Source organism: Lontra canadensis, unplaced genomic scaffold (assembly GCF_010015895.1).
Source record: "Lontra canadensis isolate GAN:19392208 unplaced genomic scaffold, GSC_riverotter_1.0 scaffold72, whole genome shotgun sequence".
NCBI lineage: Eukaryota > Metazoa > Chordata > Mammalia > Carnivora > Mustelidae > Lontra > Lontra canadensis.
The window spans coordinates 6389874-6413940 of NW_022631066.1; the positions used below are offsets into that span (position 1 = coordinate 6389874).

At 41.1% G+C, this 24067-nt stretch overlaps 1 protein-coding gene across 9 annotated transcripts in view; it reads right to left on the reverse strand.

Moving 5' to 3' along the window:
- The window catches only part of CACNB2 (calcium voltage-gated channel auxiliary subunit beta 2), a 373095-nt gene that overhangs the window by 939 nt on the left and 348089 nt on the right, over nt 1-24067 (reverse strand). For all 9 annotated transcript variants that reach the window (XM_032880872.1, XM_032880874.1, XM_032880871.1 and 6 more), the window contains 4 exons: nt 15810-15919; nt 3499-3650; nt 1599-1694; nt 455-640 (listed from right to left, as the gene is read on the reverse strand). In XM_032880872.1, the coding sequence (XP_032736763.1) occupies nt 455-640; nt 1599-1694; nt 3499-3650; nt 15810-15919 (544 nt within the window). The remainder of the gene's footprint in view (nt 1-454; nt 641-1598; nt 1695-3498; nt 3651-15809; nt 15920-24067) is intronic.

Genomic DNA, 24067 nt, shown 5'->3' on the forward strand with positions numbered 1-24067 from the left:
CCATTTAGTATGAGGCAAGTACTATCCTAAGCCAGCCTTCGGTATTAATTCAGTAATGTGGCAGCAGCCCTGCAGGACCAGTTACCATTAGTCTTTCTGAGGCAAGGGGCAGGTAAGCAACTTCTCCAACCTTACACACCCAGTAAGAGTTGGAGCAGGAATTCGAGCCCAGGCAGTCTGATTCCATGGCTGTGCTGCTGACAGTGTAGAAGAATGCTCTCCTTGTCTTACAGGACATGGGGCTGAGTTGTTTCTGTATGTTTGTGGTATAGTGTTGACAGAGTTTTTCTTACAGGTACACAACTCGCCCTGAAGACGGTAGATGACTCAACACGTGTCTCCGTTCAGAGCTGCTCCCGCTGGAACAGGCGCTGTGCTGGGTAAGTGGGCTTGGATCCCCGCCAGATGACCCAAGGCAGCCTAGTTTCTAGGGCTTAAGAAAGAGCCCTCTTACCTGTGAATTAGAGGCTTGAGTGGGGCTACTGGGCAGAGCTGAAGTGGCTAAAGTACGACTAAGGAGCGGGTTGGGGAGATGGCTGCTGGGAGGGTGGGTGGCCTTCCAGTAGGCCTCCAGATAGTCGGCAAGGTGCTCACAAGCATCCTCGAGCTGGTTCTCGTCCAGGATCACATCAAACAGCTCCTGCAGAGGCAGACATTGCCGATGACCCACTCGCCCCAGCCCGGCGCTATCCAAATGAAGAGGCCGCACCCCTTTGTATGTGCACGTGTGCTCCTGCTCGCTCCTTTTCAAATTGTCTAAATGTCCTGTTGAGTCAGACTGTGTCTGTCTGCCTTAGATCAGTGCTCACAACTCTAGGTGTTTAACCTGTAGCAATTCTCAGTGTAATGACAGTTGTTTAGACAGGATAGTAAAGAGGTAGAGAAATAAAAATATAATCTGGACAGCACAGGAAGAGGCCTGGTTTTGACATAGAGACTATGAAAAACTTAATCGTGGAAATTGCTAAGGCAAGATTAGGACAGGAAATTTGGCAGACAAAAGCTGAAATCACTGATGATTTGACAGGGCCCAAACTTCAAAATATGCCCAGCGATAAACAATATAATTCTTATAGCTTCTGCTATACTGCATATCAAAATGAAAACCTAGAGGTGTTCGTTAGTCTCAAACCATGATATGTAAAAAGCAGGGATCAGGAGGGGAATTTGTTCAGGTATCAGAAGCTACATAACTGTTTAGAAAAAAGAAAATTTTTAACATGGTCTCAAATCAATTTCTCAATTATTAAGAAAGCTATTAAGAGTTATTAGAAGCGAATAACAAAGCCCAAACAGATCCACTTTATAAACCAAATTTTGAAACCATAATCTCATTTCATTTAAGATACGAATTAGGTATTAACAAAGCAAGGTCACCACCAAATGCACTGGAGTTTTTTCTAAGCCATAATCTAGACAAGTGCTCATGGGAGATGGTAGGACAGTTCACTTCTTGGGACTGAAGACCATGGCTAAGTGGGGAGAATTCTCTCCCTCGACACCTGTTTTCCTGTCTGGTTATTGGACGGTTGCTTTCTAAATATAAGACCAGGGCTAATGTCTTCAGGTGGATTTTACCGTGTATGGAGATGACTTACTGGAGGACACTGAGCCAGTTTATCAGCTGCGACCATCTGGACATTGAGGTGTTTAGCTTGAGATTTCCCTCGAGATTTTATTAACCTTTGTAAAACCTGTGAAAGATAAGATTTAACAGAAGAATATCTGCATTCAGGTAAAGAATAAGGTTTGTTACTCACTCTAAGGCCTTTTTATGTATAGCACAAATGGTTTATAATAGATTGAGCCATAAAACATGTAAGTTAGCTGAAAAATTAACATGTTAACAGAAATCTCAGTTGCAGACTTTAAAACGATAACTAGCATGGAGCTTACTCTCTTTTTCAAAGCTTGCAGTTACCAATCTTATGACTCCTTTATGTTTAAAAAAAAATTGAGAACCCCAAGAGTTTTTATGTGAAGTATAATGTTTACCACAGTAGAAACTACAACTGAACACATTGTTAAATATTCATTTAAAAATGAATGATAAGCTGGTCACATTTTAACAAATTTAAAAAATAAAAAAACTACATTTTTTGTCAATTTCTCTAATTGCTTCTTAACCTGCTACAGAGTCTTGTTTTGGTTGAAATAATGTGAAGAAATCCATCCCTCTACAGATAGGTAATTCAGAAAAGGAAGAGTATTTTAGTAGCCTTTTCAGGAATTGTGACAGTGTTCTTTGATGTTACACTAAACTCAACAAGTGGTAGTTTCTTTCTTTTGTTTTTTTTTAAGATTTATTTATTTGACAGACAGAGATCACAAGTAGGCAGAGAGGCAGGCAGAGAGAGAGGGGGAAGCAAGCTCCCCGCTGTGCAGAGAGCCCGATGTGGGGCTCGATCCCGGGACCCTGAGACCATGACCCGAGCCGAAGGCAGAGGCTTAACCCACTGAGCCACCCAGGCGCCCCAACAAGTGGTAGTTTCTTAAGACTAGTTGCATGTGAAAGCTTAAACTGTGTCAGTGAACTTTTCTTACTGTTAAATTACATTAAATTGGTTTATCTTGAAATGTGAATGGATCTTTTACTGTGCATGATTTGTAACATCATTGCATTGATCATTTGGAAAATAATGGTTCAGATTCTTCAGATCTTCCAAATGCTGACACACTTCTTAAACAATATCAAAACATATTTGCTGTTACCACTGATCACATCAGAAAAGGCCATCTTTTGAAAAGCTGCTAAGCTCAGATACAAATTTTCTGAAATTTCAATTTTTGTTTGAAAGCTCCAGTTTTATCACTGGTGACAAATGGGAAAATATCTGCCAAAAAAACAAGTCTTATAAACATAGTATGTCAGTTGTTCATTCAAATAAAAATGGTGTTCTGTGAAAAAAGAGGCAGCTTGAGTTTATAACTTTATTAGTCACTATGTGTCCTCAAGATGACTGATAAAGTGTTTCAGCTAGTCAAGTTTCATTACACAGAATATTGAAAAGCCGTGTATTTAAGAGTCAAAAGTTAGTAACATTAGTAAATGTTACTACTTTGTCAAGACATACTTAACTGAAACTGGGTGGTGGTAGGTTTTTTTGGACCGTGAACACCGTCTGTTACCAGTCCCCATTCACGGACACTAGCAGTTTTACCCCCCATTGCTTTTGCACCCTCAGTGCAAATGTCAAAACAGTGAAAAAGGAGAACAATGTCTTAGTATTATGGAAATAATTTCGACCTCATGGTCTCTCTAGAAGTTTCTCAGAACCTTCCTCCAGGACACCATGGACCACATTGTGGGAATCGGTGTTCTAAGCCATGAAACTAATAACCATGCTTTGCTTACATGAATCTTAAAAACTCTTGACTACCCTGTCTCTTCAAACTCTTTATGATGGGTAGAGATATAACTTACCACAATTGTAAAGCAGAACATAAACAACTGTAATGAAGTTTGATTAGAGAGCAAATAAGAACAAGCCCGCTTACCTTAGGAGAAGAAATCTTTACGTAGACTATAATAGGGGCCAAAGAAGTTTTACTGAGTTGAGCTGGATGATTAATGGTATCTGCATCAAGGACTACCAGTTGCAGTGTTCTTGCAAGTTCAAAAATCCTTTCGATTTCACTCTGAACTTCCGCTGTAGAAGGTTAATAAGCAGAGTTCAATTACTGAAAGTATTTTTAAACCAAATTGAAATAAAAATGGTACACTGTTTCTTCAACAGGAAGGGAAGTAGGGCAGCCAACAGGTTAATGTTTACAGGCAATCGAGGTGATAAAGGGTATCCTTTGGAAAGAGCTGTCTCTCCACAGAACCTTTAGTATTGAGGGAATTCTTCTCTCAACCAGCTGTAAAATTTGCTTCCAGTAGAACACTCTTTGTGCTATAAAACTTCACTCTGTGAAATCATTTCATAAAGATGTAAAATTGAAACTTAAGAATATCTTTAACTTGTCTGTTTCTGACCACGTTACCATAGCAACTCTCACCACATTTCTTTTCACTGCATCAGCTTGATCTGTGTTTATACTGTCACCTATTGGTCTACTTTCTCTATATGATATTCTAGATGTGTTTATTAACAAGCTGAAATCCAACATAAAATAGGAGAGACATTAATCGTATCTGTAACAAACTTGTCCAAAAGCACACTTCTCCTCAGTTTCTGCCAACAGATGAGTGGTCCTGCAGTATTCGTATTTTAAAAGGGGAGTTATCCATTAGAGGCAGCACTACAGCAATCCAAACTCTAAGATTCATAGAAAAACTTATTAACTAAAAAAATGCTTGAATACCAAGAAAAGTTCAGTCCATCCACTCCACGATCCCTCCAGAATACAAAACAGGACTGTCCAACAGAATGTTCTATGATGGTGGAAATAGTCTATGTCAGTGCCATCCAGTATGATAGCTGCTTGGCACAGGTGGCTGCTGAGCACTTGAACTGTAGTTAGAGCGAATGAGAAGCTCAATTTTTAAACTTAAATAAAAACTAAATAGCCGGAGGCTACTGTACTAGGCAGCACAGATCTATAAAGGCCTAACATGTAGCTTGTAGTGTCCTCTACCATCATGAAAGGCAGACTCTATGAGACTGCTGGACCTACAGAATACCTTCCAATTCCTCTTAGCCATTTAGATCCATGCAGAAGAGTGCTGGAGATAATTTCCACTAGTATATTACTGCAGAAAAGACAAGTCACTACTCCTCTTCCTCACAGTATGTTATGACTAGAATCCTTTTAGTTCCCTGGATGTATTTACAATCTGGGCTGAAGCCATTTACAGTACTAGCTTTAAAATAATATTTGATTATAAGCCATTCATGACAGTCTTGCAGAAAGGAAGACCAAAAGCAATCTGATTAAGCTTCTGGATCTACCAGTTAACAAGAAACACAAAGAATAGACAATTACATAAACTACACCCATATAATGCAGTTAGAAAACTTCAGATGGATAAGGGACCCCATCTCTTCAAGCAAGAAATTATAAGGAGGGAGAAAAAGACATATGGAAAAGTACAGATTAAGAAACTCACGGACCACAATAGCCAAACTGTGGAAGGAGCCGAGATGCCCTTCAGCAGATGAATGGATAAAGAAGATGTGGTCCATATACACCATGGAATATTCCTCAGCCATTAGAAAGGATGAATACCCACTACCTGCATCAACATGGATAGAACTGGAGGGGATTATGTTAAGTGGAGTAAGTTAAACAGAGAAAGACAATTATATGGTTTCATTCATAGGTGGAACACAAGCAATAGCACGAGGACCATAGGGGAAGGGAGGGAAATCCAAAGGGGGAGAAATCAGAGAGGGAGATGAACCGTTAGAGACTATGGACCCTGAGAAACAATCTGGGGGTTTCAGAGGGGAGGAAAGTGGGGGGAGGGGTAACAGGGCCATGGGTATTGAGGAGGGCACATGCTATGATGAGCACTGGGTGTTATACTTAACTAATGAATCATTGAACACTGTCTCAAGGACTCATTATGTACTATACAGTGGCTAACAACATTAAAAAAGACAACCCAATTAAAAATGGGCTAAGCATTTGAATAGACATTTCTATAAAAAAGATACACAAATATCCAATAAAGACATGAAAAGATGTTAAAAAATATTAGTTGTTAGGGAAACAAAAACTGAAAGCACAATGAATTACAACTTCCCACCCACTAGTATGGATAGAATTTCAAAAATGAAAAGAATTGTTGGGGAGGATGTGCAAGAATTGAAATCCTCATACATTGCTGGTAGGAATGCAAAATGGAACATCTGCTGCGGAAAACAGTTTGGCGGCTCCTCAAAAAGTTAAACAGAATTGCTGTGTGACCCAGTTATCCCACTCCTAGGTATATATCGACGACAAGTGAGGACATAAGCTCTTACAAAAAATTTATATACGGATGTTCCTAGCAATAATCACAACAGTTGAAGAGTGCAAACAACCCAAATCCCAACCATGTCATGAATATAGTTCATGTGTTAGTATGTACATATAGTAGAATAATAGCCAAAAAAGAATGGAGTCATGGTACTTGCTACAACATGGATGTATCCTGAACACATTATGCTAAGTGAAAGAAGCCAGACTCAAAGGCCATATGACGTATGACCCTATTTAGTTGAAATATCCAGAATGGATAAATCTGTGGAGACATGAAGCCAAGCAGTGAATATCCTGGGTTCCTGGGACAGGAGACTGGGGAGGGACTGCTAATGGATGGGGTTTGTTCCAGAATTAGATATTGGTGATGGTTTGCACAACACTGTGCATATACAACTAAAAAGGGTGAACTTGGTGGAACACGACTTACAGCTAGCTCACTAAAACGAAAAAAAAAATGACAGGAAAGACTCATGGACCTATGAACAAATGAATTACTATGGACTTAGCATCCTGATTCAAGCAATTATTAAGTTATATTTATAATACATAAATGAATAAAATGATGTATATATAAAAATATCTATCACAATTGGGAAATGATACATGGCTGAACATCTAATGATACTAGGGATGTATTGTTAATATATGATAATGGCATTGTAGTTTAAATAGTCCCTCATCTTTAAGAATACATACTGAAATGTTTACAGGTAAAATCATATGATGCTTAGAATTTGCTTCAAAATAATCCAGAGGGCATGGGGAGGGCTGAAATGAAAAAAGACTGGCCATGAATATTGAAAGTGGGTGATGGATATCTGAGGTCATACTTTTTACTTCCCTATATATCTGAATTTACTTCAAAAACACTTTTAAAAATAAAAATTATATATTCTGATTTTTCATAAGTGTTCTAAAACATTACTAATATTACTTAGATATTCTGTTGATCTTTAAATTTTTATTTCAGTTATCACCTTGTATGGCTTCGTCCCCTACCAATATGTTCATGGCCACTGACCCCCAACAATCAAGTTCCAGTCTAAATATTACTGTAAGCGTTATGAAATTTGATCAGCCCACACCTAACATCCTACTCAATAGTGAGGCTGAAAGCTTTTTCTCAGAGATCAGAAACAAGACAAGGATACCTACTCTTACCCACTCTTTTATTCAACATATTACTGGAAGTCCTAGCTGGAGCAATTAAGCAAAACACAAAAGGCCTCCAAATTGGAAAGGAAGGTAAAACTCTTACTGGTTGCAGATGACATTATTATAAACCCTGAAGACTCCACCAAAAACTGTTAGAATAAATAAATCCAGTAAAGTTGCAAGACACAAAATTGGTATATAAACATACACTGTGTTTCTACATATTAAAATAAACTATCAGAATGAGTAAGAAAATAATCGCATTTACAACTGCATCAAAAAGAACATACCTAAGATGTAACCAAGGGGGTAAAAGACCTGCACATTCAAAACTACAAGACAGTGCTGACAGAAACGGAAGAAAACACAAAAAGATAAGAGAGTGTTTCATGCTTACGGACTTGAACACTGTTAAAATTTCCCTACTTCCCAAAGCAATCTATAGAGTCCATGCAATCCCTGTCAAAATTCAAATGGCTTTATCATGGAAACAGAACAATCCTAAAATTTGTGTGGAACCACCAAAGACCCTGACAAGCCAACTTAATCTTGAGAAAGAACAATAAAGCTGGAAGCATCATGCTTCCTGATTTCAAACTATATTATGATACTATAGTAAACTGTGGTAATGGCATAAAAAAAAGACACATAAATCAATAGAACAGAATAGAGAGCCCAGAAATAAACCCATGCATAGACAGGTATTTTATGACCAGGGAGCCAAGAATATACAGTGGGGAAAGTGTAGTCTCTTTAATAAGTGGTGTTGGGAAAACTGGATAGCCACATGCAAATGAATGAAGTGGGACCACTACCTTTCCCCATATACAAAAATCAATTCAAAATGGATTAAAGACTTAAATCTAAGACCTGAAACCATAGAACTCCTAGAAGAAAACATAGGTGGTAAGCAACCTGACATCAGTTTTGTTGATGACTTTTTGGATCTGACACCAAAAGCAAAACACAACTAACGCCAAAATCAACAAATGAGACTACCTTAAACTAAAAACCTTCTGCACAGCAAAAGGAATTAGCAACAAAATGAAAAGGCAGCCTATCAAATAGGAGAAAATATTTGCCAATCACATGTCTGATATTCAAAAAATAAAACTCAGAAAACTGAATAGTAAGAAAACGGTCTGATTTAAAAAATGGGCAGAAGGACTGAATAAACATTTTTCCAAAGAAAACATACAGGTAGCCAGCAGACACATGAAGAGATCAATAATCATCAGGGAAATGCAGATCAAAGCCACAATGACATATCACTTCATACTTGTTAGAAAAGCTAGTATCAAAAAAGCAAGAAATAACAAGTGTTGGTGAGGATACGGAACAAAGGGAATCATTGGGCACTGTTGTTGGGAATCCACATTGGTGCCTTTGTAGAAAACAGTATGGATTTTTCCTCAAAAAATTAAAAATAAAATTAACCTGTGATCCAGTAATTCCATACTGGGTATTTACCCAAAGAAAACAAAACCACTAAGTTGAAAAGATAACATGCATCTCTGTGATTATTGCAGCATTATTTATAATAGCCATAATATGGAAGCAACCCAAGTGTCCAGTGATAGATGAATGGGTAACAAAATTGTGGCACATCTCTAAGGAATGGACTATTAGCCATGAAAAATGAGATCTCGCCATTTGCAACCACATGGATTTAACACTAGGTGGAATGAGAGGAAGACAAATAGCACAGGATTTCACTTACATGGAATTTAAGAAACAGGAGCAAAGAAAGAGTGCCCCCCTCCCCACCCAAAAAAAAGACTTATAAATACACAGAACAAACTGGTGGTTGCCAGAGGGGAGTGAGGTGGAGGAAACTGTGAAACATAAGGGGGATTCAGAGTATGCATATCCTGATGAGCACTGAGAAATGTATATATCAGTTGAGTCATTATACTGTACATCTGAAACCAATATAACACTGCATGTTAATTACACTTCAATAAAAAAAAAAGGGAGAGAGGCAAGCAGTATATCTGGTACTAGAGATTTTCCTTTGACAGAGTCCATCACACTTAGAATTTATTTCAAAAAAAAAAAAAAAATGCCAAAGACTTCCTTGGCATGCTTTCCTGAAATTGAAAAATGGTCTTGAAGTCATTTTGGTCCATCAGAGTCATCCTACCCAGTGAAAGGATGCACACACTCTGCATCTTGAAATGGGCAGGCCTAACTCATCTGTCCATATCCTCCGTCTCTCACACCCATGGAGTTAAAACTGGCGCCGGTAAAATGAAAATTTATATCTGACATCTAAAAACAACACTCAGGAGCAATCATAATGTTTTCTCCAAGAGAAGAAACAAGAGAAAGTTACCTTGTGCAGAAGTTTCTGCAACTGAACAAAACTTGGAAATAAAAACAAAATGAGGAGATTGTTACTTTCATTGTGCTATAGGAATATCTAAGTGGCTGGTTAGTAACGAAACTGTGATATTGTTCTAGTATCTAGTTACTGAATGATAACTGCAGTGCCATTTTCATAATCCCTAAGCAGAAAACTCTGATTCTGACAAGTGCCTTATTTGTCCCCAAAAAGAAAATCTCTAAAGCCGCCTCTAAGCACCTTTTCCTTTCCCCAAGCTCAGTAAGTTCTGCCTGTGTTCCTAATTACAGTGTCTGACCCCTAGTAAGTAATGAATGTCAAGAGTCAAGTACAGTTGACTCTAGAGCAACAAATGTGGCTTTGAACTCTGCAGGTCCCTTAGATGCAGATCTTTTCAATAAGCAGATCTTTTCAAAAAAAGATCAGTAAGATCTTTTTCAGTAAGTGCTTTTCAAGCACTGTCAATGTATTTTCTCTTAGAATTTCGGTAATATTTTCTTCTGTAGTTTACTTTATTCTGAGAAGGCACTATACAGTGTATCTAACATACAGAATATGTGCTTTTCAACTGTTCATGTTATCAGTAAGGCTTAGAGACAGCAGTAGGCTATTTGTAGTTCAGTTTTTGGGGAGTCAGAAGTTCTACCTAGATTTTTAGTGTGGGGCTTCGTGCCTCGAACCCCCATCATTCAGGGGTCAACTGTATTGCTTTGTACCTACTTCTATTAACAATTATCCCACTGAATTTCAATGACAGGATTGAAAATGTTCCCAGCAGGCAGTGGAACGACAGAGCAATACATAACGAGTTCTCTTCCTTCCCTCACAGTACAGTGCCTGGTACATAGTTGGCACTAAGATTCTGTTGAAAGAATGAGCCAATTAAATAACGAATCTGACTACCAAAATGTATGCAGACAACGTGAACTACTCCTTTGGGTAGAGAGAGTGCTGGAGCTGGGGCATCAATGTGTTGTGGAACAAAGAGTGTGCTAATGTCTCAAGACAGCTACACCGGCAATAGGTCAAAAGGAGGAAAGAAATTAGATTCAAAAGATCAACTAGTCACATAAATTTCACGTTCATCTGCAAGGCTAATTTCATAGCTTTCTATCATCAGCCCTTTACTCTCCGTTCTTCCGAAGAGAAGGCAGATGGTCAAGTACATGCAATCGGTATCACTGCCAGATGGCACTGCCTCCTGGGAAAAAAATCTGGACTGCTAGTCAAGACCCCCAGTGTCTAGCCTTCATTTTACACCTTAGTATAAAGTGTAACTACATAGAGCTATTCATTTCCTGTGGTTCTCAGATTTTTTTTTTTTTTAAAGATTTAAGAAAGAGAGAACACATATGCAAATAGGGGGAGGGGTAGAGGGAGCGGGAGCGGTAGATACCCGCTGAGCATGGAGCCTGCCATGGGACTCCATCCTAGGACCCTGGGATCCTGACCTGAGCCAAAGTAGCTGCTTAACCAACTGAGCCACCCACGCGCCCCTGGCTCTTAGATTCTTTGCTATACAGCAACGGGCCTGAACAAGGCTGGTTGTCCTCACATTTTGCCAGCTAGTGGAATCACGTGGCAGGCTTGTTCAAACAGGCTATAGGGCCCCACCTCTAGAGTTTCTGATGCAGTAGGTCAGGCTGGGGTCTTAGAACAGTCATCCCTAACTAATGGCCCATGATGCTGACGCTGTTCATCTGGAGAACACACTTCAAGAACCACGGAACCGAACGCTCTCAACTTTGTCATCCCGGTTCTAAAGTCCCTGGTGCTATAACCCAAGGGATGAACTCTGCTTAGTTGAAACTTTCATTGAGATAATTATACATTCACATGCATTGTAAGAAAAACACAGAGAGCCCTTGTACCATTTACCCAGTTTTCCCCAATGGAAACCTCTTGCAAAACTATCATGCAATATCATAACCAAAATATTACTATGACCCACCAATCCTCTTCAGATTTCTCCAGTTCTCCTGTACTCCCCGTAGGTATGTCTGTTGAGCTGCACGGGATTTTATCATATGTGTTGCTTCATGCATCCAGCACAACAGTTCAGAGGGAACAGTTACATCACAGAGTAAGTGACAAAATAAATGACCTAAGCTAGCTCTTCACTTGGGTTAAGAATATTTACCAGGTTGGCAACACTGTGATCTCTCCACCTGGGTTGCTAACACACAAGGTGAATGCCTTTCCTTACTCCCTGCATGCCATCAGCTGCAACTGTTGACATGTGCACAGCTAAACCCACCTTTGCTTCCTTAACTCTTGTATATTTGCTCAATATTTTCCCACCTTCAGCACACGGTTTTTGCTCTCATGTGGTACACAGAGGCCCTATACTCACATCTCTGTGAGTACAAACATGTGCAAGGATGTACCACATTTGCCTAAATTGATTTGTCTCTGGGAAGGTGCTTGGGGTAAAACCAAACCATACTTCTGAAGAAGTTGTGCAGTTTGAGAAACTCCAAGGTGACTCCTCTTAGAAAGCAGTACTATCATTATCTAAATATATTGTTTTTAAAAGTTTGAACTTGGAATTGGCAATGAACTGGGTACTCACCCCCATAACTATTAACATTCAAGTAATATTTTTATTACTAAGACTGTCATGTTCTTTATTTGCATTCCTTACCATTGGGATAGCTAATGTAGATATCTTAAATTGTGATGCTTGACCAATATTACAAAGGAGACAAAAGGTTAGAACTTGAATGAGTCTTATGAGTACAAATAAAACCACGTGTCCATGCAGACAAGTCCCATACCAACCCCAAACAGTACAGAAGATGTACTTAAAGCTTCAAATTTTTCAGGGTTTTCTTTTCCTTTCTATCATACAGTGGTACATCAGCAAAATGAACTCCAAAGGCAACGTACTCTACTTTTGTTTATGTAACAGAAGTTTTCCAAAGCAAATTTTTACCTATCAAATTCATCTTCACTGTACTGGATCTTTCATCCTTTTTAAAAGATGTAAATGCTAAAACTGATCTCCTTTGTTAGATTTGGGGTAGATCTTCTCATATTTAACCTCTACTAAATGTACAAGAATCTTAAGGTATAACATACCCACATATACATACATTCCTGGAGAGTTCAAGTATCAGTCTTGTACTTAGATCATAAAGATGTTCCCTATATAGTGGAGTCCACAAAACACGCGTAACTTATTATTCAGCGTGTTACTGACACAGAAGGGGTATCACCTGACCATTCTCCTGTCTGTTATCATGACCTGTTTCCGGGGGCTGCTATAAAAAATACAAGTCCTTGCGGTGCCTGAGTGACTCATTGTGTTAAGCCTCTGCCTTCGGCTCAGGTCATGATCCCAGGGTCCTGGGCTCCAGCCCCGCATGGGGCTCTCTGCTCAGCAGGGAGCCTGCTTCCTCTCCCTCTGCCTGCCTCTCTGCCGACTTGTGACCTGTCAAATACATAAATGAAATCTTAAAAACAAAAACAAGTTCTCATACTTACAGAGGAATCTCCGCACTGTGTTTCCCTAGTAGCAGACTCCATATTTGCTAGTTCAGTATTCACGGAGACTTTAGAGAACGTAACTACTGTGAATATTGAGAACTGACTGCATCTGAAGTCCTGTCCTGGGTGCCAAGTCCCAGGTCTGTACATACCGGTGATTGCCTGCTGGGTATCTGGGTGAGCCAAAACGCTGCGAATTCAACTTGTGCACAAATGCAGCCAGTATCTTCCTTATCCCCCTGCCCGCTCTACTCCTTCTAGTTCCTCGTCCTCAATCCCTTCTCCCCAGAATAACACCATCAATGACCTGACTCCTGAAAGGAAAACCTTAGAGATCATGTTGGAGTTGGTTTCTTCATGTTCCAGATTGCCAATACTGGACTCTCTTATCTCTGGATTCCTTTCATTCTACTCATTCCCTGTGCCACTGTCTTATTTCAGTCCTCTCTGAACCTCTACCTTGAGGGATGGAATCAGCCTACGAAATGACCTCCCTGTCCAATTCTTGTCCCATCTCCAGCCCACTGCGACAGAGATTCTCCTCAAGGCACTGGTTCTATTAGTTTCTGCCCAGAGTACATTGTTTTTCCCCGAATCTGCTTTAACAGAGTCCGACTTTTTCCCTGACTTGGCTCTTTCTCCTTTCCATGCATTTCTTCACAGTGCTGTCAGCGATCGTTCTAAAACACAAGTCCTATTGTGTCATAGGGTCTGCTTTCCTACACCTCTCTACCACAATCACTATAAAAGCCCTATAAAGTTCTAGATGATCAGGCACAATCTCTCTGACCTCCTGCCCCCCCCTTGTCATTCCACATCTGTTAACACTGGCTTCCTCACTAGCCCTAAAACGTATCACACATATTCCTGCCACAGGGCCTTTGCACCTTCAGTTCCCTCTGCCCAAAACAGTCTTTTCACAGATAGCGGTAAGGCTAAAGAATTCACAAAAAATCATTCTGCTACAACGTCTTTTCCTCAAAGAGGCTCCCATCTTCCCCATGTAAAATCACACTCTTCTCAGTTTACTCTCTACCCCTTAGCCTGCTTTTTCTTCCCAGATTCCTTAACCACTGACTCTACATCTACATTTATTAGCTTTTGTCCATGTGCTCCCTATGAAACAAAAACTATGAGAGTGAGGACGTGGTGTCCTTTACTTCTCTGTCCCCAACACTTACAATCATGCCTAGTATATGGCTGGTACTCAAGTATTTGTTAAATGGACGAATACATGCCTAAAATCTATACTTGGCTCTATAATAGCCTTAAGGATAAGCTCTGAATTCCTTAATATCTCTCCTCTGCCTCTGGCGTCATCTGCCTTCACCCTCTGGTTTAAACCATACACTCACAGCTCAGGTAAAGAAACTATATTTTCTAGAAGCCTCTTGTTGCTCGGTTTTAAGTGCCTTTCGCCCTCTCTACCTCTTTCCCTTTTGTCTTGCCTAAACCCTGTGGGGCTGCAAGACAGCTCAGGCTTAGCTCCTTGCAAAAACCTTCCTCAGGGGCCTGCACCCTCTCTGGCAACCAGTTCCATGCACGCCCACTGTGCTCACCACCTTCTACTCCAATGGGTCCTTAACTTCTCTGCCTTACTGCTACACCCAGCTCCTTGGGGGCAGTGCCTTCATCTAATTCATCTTTGTACTCCCAGACAGTCGGTGTCTAGTATATGCTCACTAAAATACATGAAGTGGAACAGTCCTTTAAAAATAATATATAGCTGGTAGTTATAAAAGGCCTTGAAAGTCAAACAAATCTATGCCACTGATGTACCATACGAGTGTAAACAACTGACATTGTTAAGGAGGTGAGTCACTGAAGGGAGCGTTTTCTAATAATTTCCGTGAACATTGAAAATGCGGGTCACAGAATATAAGAAGAAGAAGTTACTATAAGCAAAATGAAGTGTAGTCAGGGAGGGTTTGTTAGGTGAGGAACAAAACTGAGTTTTATGACAGATTCTAGACATTACTAACACATAAAGTTTTGTTCAGACCAGTCTCCCAATGGTCTTACATATTTAACATATAAATGGGAAAAAAATGAACTAAGATCAAAGATCTCGAACAATTCTCAAAAAAATTATAATAACAGAAACCTAACGACCCAGTAAGTTACTGTGTAACTGCGATTAACCTCAGACTCCAAGCACATGCCACAGAGAAGAAACAGCTGCAAACGATGTCATTTCAACAAATCAGTAGACGTTAAAAATCAGTATCCAAACATAACCCTGTAGATATGTTAACTAAAATCTCTATATTGTTTTTACAAATAAAAATACTGGCATCAATTAGAAATGGCCAGGAATTGACCTCGTTTTTTATTTCAACACTGTTATTTCAACACTGTCCCAAACCCTTACAAACCCTATCCTGAAAATGATGTCATCCCTGCTACAATCCCATTACTGAGGGTCTTTGGATAATAGCCAGCCTTCATTGAGAACATACTGTGTTTAATCCTCACAGTAATTCTACAGGGTAGTTAATATTCTCTCTCTTTTGTTGTTGTTGTTGTCTAGATGAGGAAACAAGACACTACAGAAGTTCATGAACTTGCTCATGGTAACACCAATGCAAAGCCAGGAGTTTTTAGTCTGTAGACAGCAAAGCTCACTTTGGGGAGAAAAAAAAAAAACAAACACAAAAAAACACGAAAGAACACCACAACCAAAACATTAATCCTGACAGCCAGTGGAATATTTAACTTGAAACTATCATAACAAATCTTTCCATAGCATGAGATCACTAAGACTGTAGCAGTAGCCACTGGCAACGTGGGTCCATTTCTTCTCTGCTCTGTGACACATGGAATTACCATCTAGTCAGATCTTCTCATTGGCAGCCTCAGGAGAGAAATGTTTAAATAGCCTAAGCCCAGGTGTAGTGCACAGACTTACCTAAGCTTGACCTTGTATTGGATCTTTCTATTATTGCATGCTTGCTGGGATTGTTTAACACGGAGCGCTTGGCGAGTGAGATGTCAGCCGTGACCCTTGTGATGGATATCCTGTTGGAGGAACACGTAACAGAAGACTCTGAGGTTATTAGCCGAATACCAGGGGATAGAAATACATTCCCCAAACTCACTTAAGTTTGAAATGCATAGTGAACAGTATTTTCAAATGAAAAGATGTTAGGGCACCAAATCCTTCATTTCTGCTTATCCCGCACCTCCTTACTCGGCATTTATCGTTTGCTTACCAAGTACTAAGCACTGTATATCTCACTGAATTATCCCCCCAACACTAGCAGAGAGGCTTCTTATAGTCCCACTTTTGCTGATGAAGAAAATGAGCCAAATATTCATCCAAGGCTGTCTACGTCTAAAAGGGGGAGCTGGGGCTTGAACCCAGGCTCCTGAAAACCTGTATTCTTAGCCCCTGCGTTGGGAGTGTGGTGCTGTGATAGGCACAAAGAATGAATAAGAACAAGGCAAACACAGTCTTCCCTCAGAGAGAGAAGAGTCTAGTGGAAGAGATGGGCAACAGATAAGAACACTATCTGGTAAAATCACTAAAGCTCAAGATGGCTGCTGTGGAGAAGACAGGGTATTGTGTCAGGTGGTAAGGTATTGTGGGGGGGGGTGCATTTTAGGTGTGGTAGAAATGAGAGCATTTACTGTTACCAGTAAAGTGGCTTAGAGACCACAGAGAGCCAAATATACAATAGGAAAAGCTGGGGGGTAAAATAGAAGCCTCACAATACCTTTGAAGGCAATGGTAAAAGGGATACTAAAGGTTTGGTGAAAAGTCTGTTTCCGAATTAGAGCCCTCCACCTCCCCTCTAATTCCATGAAGTTGCCAGGGGATGCTCGATAGTTATTCTCTACAGGTAATCACATGCAGGGCCCATGACCAGGAGACCCTACGCAGAGTGAGGACAGGGCCACTAGATGGAAAAGAAAGGATTCTAAACGGGGAGCCCTCAGCCTCTTGCCCATCTTACAATTTTGAAAGCCAGGCTTACATCCTCCAGGGATTAAAATGGAAGCTCTTGGGGCACCTGGATGGCTCAGTGGGTTAAAGCCTCTGCCTTTGGCTCAAGTCATGATCCCAGGGTCCTGGGATCGAGCCCCACATCGGGCTCTCTGCTCAGACGGGAGCCTGCTTCCTCCTCTCTCTCTGCCTGCTTGTGATCTCTGTCTGTCAAATAAATAAAATCTTTAAAAAAAAAAAAAAAAAAAAGGAAGCTCTTTCCCTGGGACATCTGATCTGAGGGAAAAGGCCAAAAGGAAGAAGACTACAAAATAGTAACCCTGGAGGTTTCCTATGGACATGGCCTGGTGAGGTTGTTCTATAGGGAAGCACCAAGCTGACAAGCTTCACCTACGAGTATAGAATTTCCAAGTGATTACGTGATGTCCCATTTTTAAATTGGAGCACTGTGGTGTTCACTGAGCATCTTAGGAAAACCTCTGAAATGAGAGCCCAGACAGAAAAATCAATAAATGAAGAATACAGCTGACTCCTGCAACAACGTGCGGGTTAGAGGCACGGACTTCCTGTGTAGTCAAAATCCACCATGAGCTTTGGGCTTGACTGCTAGCAGCCCACTGTTGACTGGAAGCCTTACCTATCACCTAAACAGTCTATTAACACATATTCTGTATCTTACATATGCTATACACTGTATTCTTACAACAATATTTAAGTTGTTCTTAAATTTTCCAGTTTTCTAGGTGGTTCACTGGCAAGGTTTTTCAGATTGTTACAATCCTCCCCCAAATTTTCTTATATATTTATTGGAAAAAAAAAAAACAAAAACCCTCCTAGAAGAGGAGCCACACAGTTCAAAGCCCTGTTGTTCAAGGGTCAACTGTATTTCAAGTTGAAAGCTAAGACATTATTGTATCTGTGAAACTGTAACAAATTTCTATTTAGAAACTCAGAATGAGTTTTTGGCAACCGAAAATGACAGAAAAATTCAAAAGAGAGCTGGGGGGTAAAGTTAAGAAACTCTAAAGGGTAAAACAAGGCAAAGATAGAGAACACAGAAGAAAAGGTATACAAATGAGAGAACCACCCAGGAGGTTCAACTTCCAAATAACACAAGAACTTCAGGAAAAAAGAGAATAACGAAAGCAGAGAAACTGGAAAAAAAAAAAAAAAAAATCCAGGTCCCACACGGAGGGTCTGAAATGGAAGTCTTCTGTTCTTCTCAACATTGGAAGCCAGAAGAGAATGGGGCAGAAAGTTTTAAAAATCCTAAAGGGAAATTATTTCAATCAAAATTCTATAGCCATTAGGGGGCAGAGGGAGCTCAGATGGTTAAATGTCTGCCTTCAACTCAGGTCATGATCTCTGTCTTGGGATGAAGCCCAAGGGGCCTCCCTGCTCAGCAGGGAGCCTGCTTCTCTCTCTCTGCCTGCCTCTCTGCCTACTTCTGGTCTCTGTCAAATGAATGAAAGAATGAATCAATCAATAAAATCTTAAAAAATAAATTCTGTAGCCATTTTAACTGTCAGTGAAATGGGAGGGTTGATGAAAGACACTTTCAGACATTCAGAGCCTCAAAAAGTTATATACTTTTCTAGGGCAACTACCAGAGAATGCTGTTAACGGAAAGGACAGGGTAAAGCCCCAGATCAATGGATATAAGGAAAAGGGGCTCCAACCCAAGAGGAAGGCAAAAGGAATATCAAGAATAATGTTGAAGGATGTCCTGGAATGACAAATGTGCACCCATCAAAGACAGAAACTGTCCAGACCAGAGATGGCCAGAATGCTCCCAGAGGTTCGAGAAGACAAAGAGGAGTGACAACAGGATGCATTTCAGAATACCGTGAGGAGGTTCTGACAGCTGGTGGGTTCAGGGCTGAATTAATGCCAAACACAGAGGAAGTAAAGCAAGCGTAGAAAGGTATATTACTTATCTCAAGGAAAACACAGAAGACAGAGTCATTATAGTGTATACTACGGCTCATTGGAATATTATCCAGAGAGTCATAATACATACTAAGAAATGGAGCCAGCTGAATACATCCTTCTTCTCCCACATGCTCGGACCTTTCTGTGTGTGGTACTGCTTAGCTGAGAATCCACTGACCTGCTTCTCGCGTTAGCTCAGTAGGCTGTGCAAAGTTGGGTCACTATTCTATTTCAACTCCTACAGTTATGCTCTGGGAATTGTCACTACTTGGGGTTCCGCCAAAAAGGAGACCTTGATAATCCTAAGGGCAAAATTCTGGGGACAGTACAGTTTAGAGTAGTGGGTTTTTGTTGTTGTTTTTTTTAAGATTTTATTTATTTATTTGACAGAGAAAGAGATCACAAGTAGGCAGGCAGGCAGGCGGGGGAGGGGGGGGGAAGCAGACTCCCTGCTGAGCAGAAAGCCTGATGCAGGGCTCCATCCCAGGACCCTGGGATATCATGACCTGAGCTGAAGGCAGAGGCTTTAACCCACTGAGCCACCCAGGTGCCCCTAGAGTAGTGGTTCTTAACCCTCACAGTATGTATCAAGATCGCCGTATCAGCTTTTACAGTTTCAGGAGATCCTGCCTTGGAGATGTGGTTTCAGCTGGTCACAGGTGGAACCCAAGCCCTTGTTGTTGGGCTGGTGTTTTATTTTTAAAGTATTGCTGATGATTCTAATGTGCAGCCAGGCTAGATAACCACCAGTTTAGAGGTTGTCTCACATCTAAGCGAATTATCTACACAACAAAATAAAGTGATGTAATGTTACCCAGGATTATTGATTTCCAATAAGATTCCCTCACAGAAGATTCAGCAGTGTACATATCCCTACAATTCCGTTTCCCATTCCAGACACTTTAGTGCTGATAGCTGACATTTTCAGTCTCTGGGGAGGAAACCGAATTCATCACTGGTGGTATCTTTCCCTCTCATTCTCAATTTCCTTGTTAATTTACCTGTCAGTGTCCTACAAGGGGAATGTGAAGGTTGCTTTGTTTACATGACACAGCTGGTTAGGATGGGTCTGATTGTAAACAGGCTACTCTACTGCACACAAGAGAAAGATGATAATGATTTATCATCTATTCCTTGATCTGACAGCCAGGATCATGATTCTGACAACTCCCCAGGGCTTCAACAAATGAACTTAACTAGGTTTAGGAACAGAAAAGAACTCCCATCAAGAATCTTTTTATCACCAACACTTCCTTTCATATTTTCTTCCCCTTGGGCTTTAAATTTTTAAAAATAAATTTAGTTTATTTAATAGATAATAAAGGAGTAATTCATTTCTCCCTTTTAAAATTACATGTATATGGAAGTACCTGATACTTTGGATCAGTTTCCTCCCCCTACTGCTGCCAGAACCATTTAATGATTCAGGTACTCTGGATGTCTTGCCGTGGGTTAACAATTTTTTGCATGGATTTTTTAAGTGTATCTTATGGGCCCTATTAATTCCTTTGAGGATCTTTAATTGGTGCTCTCAAGCCTAGAATGCTGAACTTGAGCTCTGAGTCAAATGAGCCAAGGCAGGTGCATTAATAAAGCTGTGGAAATTACTTCTGGCCAGAAAGAGCAGACTGACAACATTCAGATATTTTGTTCATTTGTTTCTTAAATGAAATCAATCTGGATGGGCCAACACTTTCAAACAGGGGTCCAAGACATGTCCTATGGCTGGAATCGGTCTTCCAAATTCAGAACTTAACTAGGTTTAAACAGTAAGGAAATGCCATCTCATTTTTCCATCTTTGGCATTTTGGAAAGCGCAGTGGGTTAACTCAGGGAAAGCACAGTGCTTTGTCTAGTAATTTTCTGGGTGTGTATGCTCAAGGCGACAACCCCAAATTAGGATAAATGACAGAGTCAAGCATAAAGAACTGAATGGTAAATGAGCCTGATCAGGGTATGTCTTTTTCACGTGGCCAGTGCCAGACAGCCTTGGACTAAGCCAAACCCTGTGTTTTGCTGGCACAAAACATACTTCATAAAATTATGGAAAAAAAAAGTCAAATTAGGAACATTTGATTATGTGGGCCTTGTTTATATAGTCTTTTTTACACCTGGAAACATAATTTCTGCTTCTGTTTTCTGTCTCTTTCAGTCCTTTCCTTGTCCTGCTGTAGGTTTCCCCATGTGGCCTTGGCTCCCCCACTAAAAGTTGATATAAATTACAAATGGCTGTAAGAGCAGGTGTGGTCAAGGAAAAAAGCAGTATACTTAGACATTTAAAAGAACACTGAAACCCACAGATACTATGTATTGTACTTCTATCCTTAGGATGTGAGAAGGACAGGAATGTAGAGTAGAGACACCAAATGTGTCTTATTAAAAATACAGAAATATAGGGATGCCTGGGTGGCTCAGTCAGTTAAGTGTCTGCCTTTGGCTCAGGTCATGATTTCAGGGTCCTGGAATTGAGCCCCGCCTCAGGCTTCCTATGCAGTGGGAAGTCTGCTTGTGCCTCTCCTTCCCCTCAACTCCTCCCCCTGCTTGTGTGCACACTCCCTCTCAAATAAATATATATAACCTTTAAAAAACTACAGACATATAAACTAGTCCTGTATGCTACCCTTTGCTTAAATTTCGAAGTTTCCATTTTAGACTCCTATCATAGCTTTGATGCTTCAGGAACTGGCTCAACTTTGACCACAGTGTCCCCAGATTCTCTGACTTAAAGCTTCTTTCCAATTAACTAGAAGTAAGCTCCATGAAGCCAAGACCCTTGCCTGACTTTTTTCTTCACAATGCCCTGCACACAGAGTCCGCTCAATAAAATTTGCTGAAGCAAGTTGAAGGGGGAGGGGAAGAGAAGAAAAGGAATACGTCCAAGCCGATGAACATGGCACACGAGATACAGCCCTGGCTCTCTCACCAGTCGATCCTTGTCTAGAGACTTGCCTTGAGGAACTCTAAGGAGCTTGCCTTCCACATGACGCGGTGTCACACCCTGATTCCTTAACCCACTTAACACCTTCCACTGGCCCAACCTTTCTCTTTCTAATTCAAGTGAGTGAAATCTTAGCTACCTTTCTTAGATGGTAACATCCCTATCAGTGTCCGTCCTTCCTCCCTTTACGCCACGTGCACCTTGGACACACAGGGGCTGAGCTGCCCATTCCTTTACTTTGTAGTTTACCGCTCAAGGTTTCCATTGATGGCTGACACCTGAGGTCCACAAAGACAGTGAGTGGCTTCCCCATCTCTCCATTTCTTTAGCTGGAGGTGCACATGGGAGACGTTCATTCAGCCTCACCCACGTACTGTTCCCACTGAGCACAGTTCCAGGCATTGAGAACGCAAGAGTTCACACAGCAGATAGAAAAAAAATGCAAAAAAATCTGCCCTCATGGAGTTTACCTTCTGACTGTGGGAGAATGACAACAAAGTTCATTAATAGAATATATAAAAGAGTTATGGAAAAAGTCAAGGACGGGAGAGAGAGAGAGAGAGTGTGTGTGTGTGTGTGTGTAGTGTGTATTTGTGTGCACCTACACCAAGGACAGGGAAACGTCTTCCTCTCACAGGGAGCTGCAAATGCAAAGGCCCTGAGGTGGGCATATACCAGGCTGTTTGGAACACTCATGGAACCACTAGGAAGTCAGTGTGGCAGGAACAGAATGAGCAAGCGGGAGAGTGTAAGAGATGAAGTCGGAAGTAAGGAGGGGGTGGGGGAGTGTGGATGGTCTGACCGGAAAGGTTCTTAAAGGCTACCGTAGGGACTTCAATTTTTATGCTGAGTAAAAAGAGAAGTCACTGGTTGGATCTGAACAAAGCGGGGATGAGACGCACTCACAGTTTAACAGAGTTGTGCAGCCTGCAGAATTGAGACGAGAGATCAAGGAAGCGAGGATGGAAGCAAAGATACAAGTTACGAGGCTATTCATGACGTGATCCAGGAAGAGGTGCTGGTGTCTTAGGCCAAAAGGATAGCAGAGGATATATGATAAGTCGTTTGGTTCTTGATATATTTTGAAGAAACACACAATGGCAGCTGGATGTGGGATATAAGAGAAAAAGGGCAGTCAAGAATGACTCCGTGATTTGGAGTGGATGGGTCTTGGGTCTGAAAGATGAAGCAGGTGTACATGAGGCATGGGCTACTAGGAGAGGAGCAGGTTCGGAGGGGAGCTGGGAGGTTCTGTCTGAGAAGGCCATTCAACATCTCAGTGGTGATACTGAACAGGCAGTTGGGTACAAGGATCTGGAATTCAGAGGACGGACCCGCGAAGGAATGCTATTTACAAGTCACACATCAAATGAAATCTCTCGCAGAATGAATGCAACCAGAAGAGAGAAGACCAAAGGACTTGGTCCTGGGTGCTCCAAGGTGTCTAGTCGATAAGGAAGAACCAGCCAAGGAGAAAAAGGAGACAAAGTGAGGTAAGAGAAAACCCAGAAAAGTGTGCTTGCAGAAAGCAAGCACATAAAGTAGTTAAAAGAGGAAGAAGCTGTCCAACACGCCAATTAACAGGAGCACTGAGGCTTCATCCCTGGATTTAGCAACGTGAAGGTCACTGATGATCGGACATGGCGAGTTTTGGTTGAGTGACGGATGCGTTAACTGGAGTACATTTCAGTGTGAGAGGAGAACAAGGATGTACTATGTGTTGAAGGAGATTTGCTGTAAAGAAAAGGAGAAAAATGGGCTAGCTGGAGGGGAATATGGTTCAAACTTCCATCGAAGGAGAAATAACCACATGCTTTGATGCTGATGAGAAGCAGTGATGAGAAAGGAAAGGATTCTATAGCTGTGTCAGGATGGGGAATGGGATCTAGAGCCCAAGTGGGTGGGTTGGCCATTGCTAGGAACACAGTGAAAGGGAAAAAAGCAGGACACTCAGGCAAACACTGAAGCCGGGCTCAATGTGGTGGGGAGAATTCTTGGAAGTTCTCCTCCATTTGTTTACCTCTATTGTCTCTGTGAAAGAGGAAGCACGTTCATCGGCAAGAGGGATGAGAAGGAGTTTGGGGGACTGCTGAGGGAGGAGATGGTATGGAAGTCTTGAAGAGTAGAAAAGTGAACAGAAGAGAGATATTGAGTATTATTGCTGGGCAGCCCTAAGAGCCAAGTAATCATGAATTTAGGGTGAGACAGGTCAACAGGAATGTGGCCAAGTTCAGCTTAGACACAGGTGCAGGAAGAGAGCGCTGGCTTATCCAGGGTTGAGGATATACTGAGCAAACACGACAAGTATTTACTGAATCTGACAGAACTGGATGAAACTCACTGCCCATCG